At 46.7% G+C, this 9,617-nt stretch overlaps 1 protein-coding gene across 1 annotated transcript in view; it reads left to right on the top strand.

Moving 5' to 3' along the window:
* Nucleotides 1–9,342, top strand: part of LOC125538461 — a 15,332-nt gene extending 5,990 nt beyond the window's left edge. The window contains exon 2 of the mRNA XM_048701744.1: nucleotides 9,334–9,342. Coding sequence (XP_048557701.1) covers nucleotides 9,334–9,342 — 9 coding nt within the window. The remainder of the gene's footprint in view (nucleotides 1–9,333) is intronic.
* The last annotated feature ends 275 nt before the right edge of the window (nucleotides 9,343–9,617 follow it).

The following is a 9,617-nucleotide window of genomic DNA, read 5'->3' as shown; positions in this document are numbered from 1 at the left end:
ATAAGGAAGACAATCCTCGCACTTCATGCCGAAGGAGATCACACAAGCCCTGAGCATATCTTCAAGAATCTGGTTGACACGCTCGACTTGACCGCTAGTTTGAGGATGGAAAGCTGTGCTGAAGCGGATGTTCGTGCCCATGGCCTTCTGAAAAGAATCCCAAAACTTGGAGGTAAAGATGTTGCCACGGTCTGAAGATATCACTTGTAGAATACCGTGCAGAGAGACAATTCGAGAGGTATAGAGTTCCGCCAATTGAGCTGCAGTGATCGACTCTTTAATAGGCAGAAAGTGAGCCACTTTGGTGAGCTTGTCGATGACAATGAATATAGCATCATTGCCACGCTTGGACTTTGGAAACCCAGTCACGAAGTCCATCTCAATGTGGTCAAACTTCCATTCTGAAATGGCAAGAGGTTGGAGGAGACCTGCTGGTCTTTGGTATTCTGCCTTCACTCTTCTGCAGACATCACATTCATTCACGAATTGAGCAATCTCGCGCTTCATTCGAGTCCACCAATAAGCCTGCTTAAGGTCCTGATACATCTTCGTGCTCCCAGGGTGGATGGAGAGGAGAGAATTGTGAGCCTCGTTCATGATCACTTTACGAAGGTCACCTTTGGGCACAACAATACGATCCTCGAAGAAGAGAGTGTCCTTGTCATCAAGGCGGTAGCACTTGTACTTGGGTTGACTCTTGGCAATCCCAATCTTCACCTTTTTCACCATAGCATCAAGAAGATGGGCTTGGCGAATCTGGTCTTCCAAGGTAGGAGAGACTTGAAGGTTGGCGAGGAAACCTTGAGGAACAACTTGCAGATTAAGTTTGCGGAAAGCTTCACAAAGCTCGGGTTGATAAGGCTTGAGAATCAGACTGTTGCAATAAGCCTTTCTGCTCAAAGCGTCAGCAATCACATTGGCCTTGCCTGGAGTATACTCAATACTCGGATTATACTCTTGAATCATTTCGACCCATCGAGTTTGCCTAAGGTTGAGATTAGGCTGAGTGAAGATGTACTTGAGACTCTTGTGATTAGTGAAAATGTCCACTTTTCTTCCCAATAGGAGATGTCTCCAAGTCAAAAGAGCATGCACAACTGCCGCCAACTCGAGATCATGAGTGGGGTAGTTCTTCTCATTAGGCTTCAACTGGCGAGAGGTATAAGAAACAACTTTCTTCTCTTGCATCAACACTGCGCCAAGACCTTGGAGAGAGGCATCACAAAATACCTCGTACGGTTTGGATTCATCAGGCGGAGTCAGAACTGGAGCAGTGATCAATTTCTCTTTCAAAGTGTTGAAAGCAATGTCACACTCAGGAGACCAAACGTACTTGACGTGCTTCTGGAGAAGATTAGAGAGAGGCTTCGCGATCTTAGAAAAGTTTTCAACGAATCTACGACAATAGCTTGCGAGACCGAAGAAGCTACGGAGTTTCTTCACGTTCTGAGGAGGTTCCCAATTCACAATTGGAGACACCTTCTCAGGATTCACGGCAATGCCCTTGGCAGAGATGATATGACCAAGATAAAGACCCTCATCAAGCCAAAATTCGCACTTGAAGAACTTGGCGTAGAACTGATGTTCTCTGAGCTTATCGAGTACCAAACGCAAGTGCTTGGCATGATCTTCCTTGTTCTTCGAGAAAACCAGAATGTCGTTGAGATAGACCAAAACGAAGTCATTGGTGTAGGCGTTGAAGATGAAGTTCATCATGCGAGAGAACGTCGGAAGAGCGTTGACGAGGCCAAAAGACATGACAGTGTATTCATATGAACCATAGCTTGTCCTGAAAGCCGTCTTGGGAATATCTTGCTCACAGATTCGAATTTGATGATAACCCATACGGAGATCAAGCTTGGAGAATACTTGGGCACCTTTGAGTTGTTCGAACAGCTCATTGATGTTGGGAAGTGGGTATTTGTTCTTGATGGTCTTCTTGTTCAATGGACGGTAATCAACACAAAGTCGGTCCGTTCCATCCTTCTTCTTCACAAAAAGAACACCACAACCCCACGGAGAAGAACTAGGCCGGATGAGACCCATTCCTTCTTGAATATCGAGTTGTTTCTTCAGCTCCTTCAACTCTTCAGGTCCAAGCTTGTAAGGACGCTTGCACACTGGTTCCGTGCCAGGCTCAAGATCAATAACGAATTCAACTGGCCGGTGCAGAGGCATTCCTGGGAGCTCTTCTGGAAAGACGTCTTGATATTCGCAAACGACTGGAATCTGCGAGATAGCATCTAGTTCACCCTTCTCATTGAGAGAAAACAGACGGATGGTATCATCACGAGCGGCAAAGACAATTACATCCTCAGACGAATGAGTCAATTGAATCTGCCTGGCTACACAATCAAGATGTGCCTTGTGCTTAGAAAGCCAATCCATTCCGAGAATAAGATCAATATCCGAGTTGCCCAGAACAATAGGAGAAGCCAGAAATTTGTAGTCGCCCAATGTGATAGTAATATCCGGGACGGAGAAATTAGCTGTCATTTGCTTGCCCGGTGACACGATTTGCAAGGAATTTTGCAGATACTGATAATCGCACTCATTCTTCGATGCAAAAGGTTTGGAAATGAAACAATGCGATGCACCAGTGTCAAAAAGAACTTTTGCAGGAATATCATTAACAGGAAGGTTACCCATGATCACATCTGACGAGTCCTCTGCCTGAGCTGCGTTCATCAAGTTGACCTTGGCGTGCTTGGGGTTATGCTTGACCACAGCTGTACTTGCCGATCTCACAGGAGGAGGAGGAAGACGCCTCTGGTTGAGACACTTGTTGGCATAGTGACCCTTTTCTTGGCACTTGTTGCACGTGACCTCTGAAAGCGGACGGTGGTACGGAGCACTCGATCTTGGAGCTTGAGACGAAGTCTTGTTTTGAAAGCCAGGGTTGGGTGGGTGGGAAGAACCACTGCCATCTTTGCTCTTCTGCTGATACGGCTGACGGAACGGAGGAGGAGGAAGCCAATACTTCTGCTGCTTGGCCACTTGAGTAGAGGAAGAAGGCGTAGTGTCTCTGACTCGCTTCTTGGAAGCATCACACTTCAACTGAGCGGCCTCTTGCTTCAGTGCCATGTTGTAGAACTCATCGTACCTCAAGGGCTCAAAGAGAACAAGAGCTAGCTGAATTTCTTCTCTGAGACCACCCCTGAACTGGTATATCATGCTCTTCTCATCAGGGACGTCCTGCTTGGCAAAGCGGGCGAGCTTCTGGAACAACTTGTTGTAGTCATAGACGGACAAAGAGCCTTGCTTCAGGTTGCGGAATTCCTCACGCTTACTTTCAACCACACTTTGAGGGATGTGATGAGCTCGGAAATCTTGACGGAATTCATCCCAAGTGATCACACGTCCACCTCTGGAATCCTTGTACTGCTGGAACCATTCTGCAGCTTGATCTTTGAGTTGGAAAGAAGTGAACTTGACGAAATCTTCAGGCCTGACGTTACTGCACTCAAAATGCTTACACAGATCCACAAGCCAATCGTCAGCATCGGTTGCCTCAACACATTTGCTGAACATCTTTGGCCCATTAGCAAGGAACTGGTTCAGTGTAGCAAAGTGATTCTGATTGTTGCCTTGATTCCCCTGGTTGCCTTGATTGCGCTCTTGGAGAATTTGCATGATCAACTGTGTGTTTGCACTGGTTGCGGCCATCACAGCTTGCCATGCCTCCGGAGGAGGTGGAGGTGGTGGCGGATTAGGATTCAGAGTCGTGCGCGTTGCAGGAGCCATCCTGAAGAGGTTGACATCCATTAGCACGTTGATAGAAAAATATTGAAGCTGAATCCAACGGAATGAAAATTGCAACATAAGGTCTTCACATCCGAACAAAAAGAACGAATGCATTCATCTTGAAATGGTCACACATCCATAAATTGCGAAGCCACGTAGAATTAAGGTAGATAAATAAATCAACAAGGTACGGCTCAAGAACGAATAATCGGTAAGAAATCCCAATCTCAAACCAATATCCGTGGAAGAAGAACTAGAGCTACGAGAATTCCCACCTATGAAACTCCCGAACCTTTCCGGTTATGCAATCAGGTGTTGGGGATACAGGGGAAGCATAATATCTCACCCAAATCTAGCAAATCCTACATCCAGCTGTATCCATCCTTCAACACATAACCGAGAAACCTTCGGAAACCATCTACCTCAACCTTCGAAAAGCATCCGTTATACAAGTTATGGTGATACTCCCGAACTCCTGCCCCAGTACTGGGTGGCGTCGAGGTTATCTCACCAACGAACTGCATAAAAGAGATTTTCGATGTCGGCGTACTAAACTCAAGTATTCCAGAATTGCAACGATAAAATTATGATGACAACACCTCAGAGCTCAACTCCCCGGGACACTTCCACTAAACCCCTGACAGGAGGCACCAAGACAATGTTCTCATCATAAAACCATCGGAACGATTCCAAGATACCCGCGTGATCCTAAATTTTTTTTTACTGAAATTTGAGAAGAGAAGAGTCAAAACTCTACGTCAGGATGCCTTACCAGAGCGATGAGGAGAATGGGAAGTAAAAAAAATCCCTAAACTCTCCGATATATAATTCCTAAATGACTCAAAACATTTTTCTAGACACAACTCTGCTGCTAAAAACAATCAAGCAATGTGGCTTCTAAGGTCGGGGAAGGCTCTGATTACCAACTTGTAACACCCTCGATGCGACTATATCTCCCACGTGTCGAGGCACGACTTAGACGCATAATCGCATTGAAGGCATATGTCGCAAGTCAGGTAATCATCACAAACATCCCATGTAATATAGATAATAAAAGGGATAACATGGTTGGCTTACACTCGCCACGTCAATCAAGTACATAAATAACATACATCATCCAAACACTCATGGCCCGACTACGGCGCCAAAATGAAAGACAACCCAACAAGCGACATGGTCCCGATCACCCCCAACTGGGCACCACTACTGATCATCAGGAAAGGAAACATAGTAATGTTGAGAGTCCTCGTCGAACTCCCACTTGAGCTCGAGCACGTCACCTGGAGCGGAATCACCTGGACCTGCATCTGGTGTAATAGTAATCTGTGAGCCACAGGGACTCAGCAATCTCGCACCCTCGTGATCAAGACTATTTAAGCTTAAAAGGTAGGGCAAGGTAAATGTATATGTGGAGCTGCAGCAAGCGACTAGCATATGTGGTGGCTAACTTATTCGCAAAAGAGAGCGAGAAGAGGAGGCAAACGCGAGCGAGAAACTAAAGAGCAACCTGCGCAAACATTACTCCAACACCGTGTCCACTTTCCGGACTCCGCTGAGAAGAGGCCATCACGGTAACATACTCAATTGATTCATTTTAATTAAGTTAAGGTTCAAGTTATCTACAACCGGACATTAACAAATTCCCATCTACCCATAACCGCGGGCACAGCTTTCGAAAGTTCAAATCCCTGCAGGGGAGTCCCAACTTAGCCCATGACAAGCTCTCACGGTCAACGAAGGAATAGACCTCCTCCCGAGACGTTCCGATCAGACTCGGTACCTCGGTTCTTCAAGACATTTCGACAGGTTAAAACAAGACCAGCAACACCGCCCGAATGTGCCGACAAATCCCGATAGGAGCTGCACATATCTCGTTCTCAGGGCACACTCAGATGAGCTTTCCATACAACTAAAACCAAACCTCGAGTTTCCCCGAGGGGGCGCTGCACAGGACTCTAGTTCGGACCAACACTCAGAGGAGCACTGGCCCAGGGGGGCTAAAATAAGATGACCCTCGGGCTTCGGAAACCCAAGGGAAAAGAGGCTAGGTGGCAAATGGTAAAACCAAGGTTGGGCATTGCTGGAAAAGCTTTAATCAAGGCGAACTATCAAGGGGTTCCCATTATAACCCAACCGCATAAGGAACGCAAAATCCGGGAACATAACACCGATATGACGGAAACTAGGGCGGCAAGAGTGGAACAAAACACTAGGCGAGAGGCCGAGCCTTCCACCCTTTACCAAGTATATAGATGCAACAAGTAAATAAATGCTCCAACAAGGAACGATCTTCAATCTTCACCTGCAACTAGCAATGCTATAAGAGGGGCTGAGCAAAGCGGTAACATAGCCAATCAACGGTTTGCTAGGACATGGTGGGTTAGAGGTTTGACATGGCAATTTGGGAGGCTGACAGGCAAATGGTAGGCATCGTAGCTTTGGCATAGCAAAAGAGCGAGCAAACTAGCATAGCAAAGATAGTAGTGATTTCGAGGGTATGATCATCTTGCCTGCAAAGTTGTCAGAGTTGCCTGGATCCTCGAAAGCAAACTCAACGGACTCCTCGTTAGCGAACTCGTCTCCCGGCTCTACCCAAACAAGACAAACAAGCAACAAGGACACAATCAACCACGGGCAAGCTCAAACAATATGATGCGATGATGATATGCTATGCGGGATGCGATGCGGGATGCATATGCAAGATATGACAGGAAATGCATGAACCTGGCCTCAACATGGAAATCCAAGTTTGCCACTGGAAAGATGAGATTAAATCGTTTGAAAATGATATAAAGAACGCCGGAATCGGAGTTACGGTTTGGAAATGGCAAGCGATTCAAATATGACACCGGTCTACGATTTACAACAAGTAGCCATCTAAATGCAATGAAATGAACATGCTGCAGCACACAAACATGGCATCAAAATACATGGCAGGGATGCATTCAACATGCTTAACAAAAGTCTAGCACTGAGCTACGGCCAATTCATCCATTAACAGGTTCAAACAAGCATGGCAAAAATGCATATGGCAAACAGATCTCAGACTTAGTGAAATTAACACTTGTCTGAAATTTCAGACCAAGTAGCACTCTTCGGAGTAACAAAACAACATGCTATAGGACCTGAACATGGCAAAGTAAAACATGGCATGGAGCTACTCAAATATCTTAACATAATTCCCTTAGTGACCTTGAGCCAAAAGGGATCAGAAAATATACTAACAAGCACGTGAACATAGCAAACACATAATCAGATTTCAGACTTAGTGAAAACTGGCACATGCTGAAACATAACTCAAGTAGGCATGTAAACGAGCTCGATGCACTCACTACGGAGCATGTCATGGCAAGACAAGCATACATCTATCAAGAACACACAAAATGCAAGCTAGACATGGCAAGAACAATGGCATAGCATGCACGGGTCAACTACAACATCACCGGCAAAATTGCAAACAAGTTGACAATCTGCCCAGATTCACAAAGTAGCAAAAGTAGAGCTCGATTGACTCAAGCTAGGGTGCTCCATAATTGCAAACAAAGACATGGATGGATAGAGCAATACAAGGTTAATAAAACATCCTTACTGATCATCCTCAAAAGAGGCATGGATCTCACGGAAACAACATGAACATATGGCAACATGAGATAAACAGGTGTGACGCCTCCGATTCAATCGTACACTAATCATACACGCAAACGTGTACGATCAGGATCAGGGACTCACGGGAAGATATCACAACACAACTCTACAAATAAAATAAGTCATACAAGTATCATATTACAAGCCAGGGGCCTCGAGGGCTCGAATACAAGAGCTCGATCATAGACGAGTCAGGGAAAGCAACAATATCTGAGTACAGACATAAGTTAAACAAGTTGCCTTAAGAAGGCTAGCACAAATTGGGATACAAATCGGAAGAGGCGCATGCCTCCTGCCTGGGATCCTCCTAACTACTCCTGGTCGTTGTCAGCGGGCAGCACGTAGTAGTAGGCACCTCCGGTGTAGTAGGAGTCGTCGTCGACGGTGGCGTCTGGATCCTGGGCTCCAACATCTGGTTGCGACAACCAGGTAGAAGGGATAGAGGGAAAAGAGGGAGAAGCAACCGTGAGTACTCATCCAAAGTACTCGCAAGCAAGGAGCTACACTACATATGCATGGGTATATGTGTAAAGGCCATATCGGTGGACTGAACTGCAGAATGCCGGAATAAGAGGGGGATAGCTAGTCCTTTCGTAGACTACGCTTCTGGTCAACCTCCATCTTGCAGCAGGAGAAGAGAGTAGACGGTAAGTTCACCAAGTAGCATCGCATAGCATAATCCTAACCGATGATCCTCCCCTCGTCGCCCTGTGAGAGAGCGATCACCGGTTGTATCTGGCACTTGGAAGGGTGTGTTTTATTAAGTATCCGGTTCTAGTTGTCATAAGGTCAAGGTACAACTCCAAGTCGTCCTGTTACCGAAGATCACGGCTATTCGAATAGATTAACTTCCCTGCAGGGGTGCACCACATAACCCAACACGCTCGATCCCATTTGGCCGGACACACTTTCCTGGGTCATGCCCGGCCTCGGAAGATCAACACGTCCAGCCCTACCTAGGCACAACAGAGAGGTCAGCACGCCGGTCTAAATCCTATGGCGCAGGGGTCTGGGCCCATCGCCCATTGCACACCTGCACGTTGCGAGGGCGGCCGGAAGCAGACCTAGCCTAGCAGGCGTTCCAGTCCAATCCGGCGCGCGCCGCTCAGTCGCTGACGTCACGAAGGCTTCGGCTGATACCACGACGTCGAGTGCCCATAACTGTCCCCGCGTAGATGGTTAGTGCGTATAGGCCAGTAGCCAGACTCAGATCAAATACCAAGATCTCGTTAAACGTGTTAAGTATCTGCGAACGCCGACCAGGGCCAGGCCCACCTCTCTCCTAGGTGGTCTCAACCTGCCCTGTCGCTCCGCCTCAAAGTAACAGTCGGGGGCCGTCGGGAACCCAGGCCCACCTCTACCGGGATGGAGCCACCTGCCCCTTCAGCCCCCATCTCCGAACAGTATCATAGGTAATGTAACTGTGTAAAGTATATAGTATATGCCCGTGATCACCTCCCGAAGTGATCACGGCCCAGTAGTATAGCATGGCAGACGGACAAGAGTGTAGGGCCACTGATGGAACACTAGCCATCCTATACTAAGCAGTAGGATAGCAGGTAATGGTAACAACAGTAGTAGCAAGGACAGGCTATGCATCAGGATAGGAATAACGGAAAGCAGTAACATGCTACACTACTCTAATGCAAGAAGTATAGAGAAGAGTAGGCGATATCTGGTGATCAAAGGGGGGCTTGCCTGGTTGCTCTGGCAAGAGAGAGGGGTCGTCAACACCGTAGTCGTACTGGGTAGTAGCAGCGTCGGTCTCGGTGTCTACCGGAGAGAAGAGTGGGAAGAAATAATAAATATGGAGCAAACAAAGCATCACAAAACATAACGAGGTAATACGCGGTGCCAGGGGTGATCTAACGCAGATATAGGTGATACCGGTGAAGGGGGGAAACATCCGGGAAAATATCCCTGGTGTTTAGCGTTTTCGCACAGATGAATTAGAGGGAGAAAGTTGCGTGTTAGCTATGCTAGGGATGCGTGGTGGACAAACGGGCCGCTTATTCAGATTTGTCTCGTTTTTCTGAGCAACTTTCATGTATAAAACTTTTTCATCCGAGTTACAGATTATTTTCTAAGATTTTTCAAAGATCTAAACAATTTTTTGAAATATATTAATTCAAATTAAGAAAAAAGTAATTAGTTTTGCCACCTAAAGCTACGCTAGCTAGAGCGTATTACAGGTGGGGCCAGGGGTTAGTCAGCAGTTGACCAGTCAA

Source organism: Triticum urartu, chromosome 2, assembly GCF_003073215.2.
Source record: "Triticum urartu cultivar G1812 chromosome 2, Tu2.1, whole genome shotgun sequence".
Taxonomy (NCBI): Eukaryota; Viridiplantae; Streptophyta; class Magnoliopsida; order Poales; family Poaceae; genus Triticum; species Triticum urartu.
The sequence above is the reverse complement of the archived record's forward strand: the minus strand, read 5'-3'. Positions and strand labels throughout refer to the sequence as shown.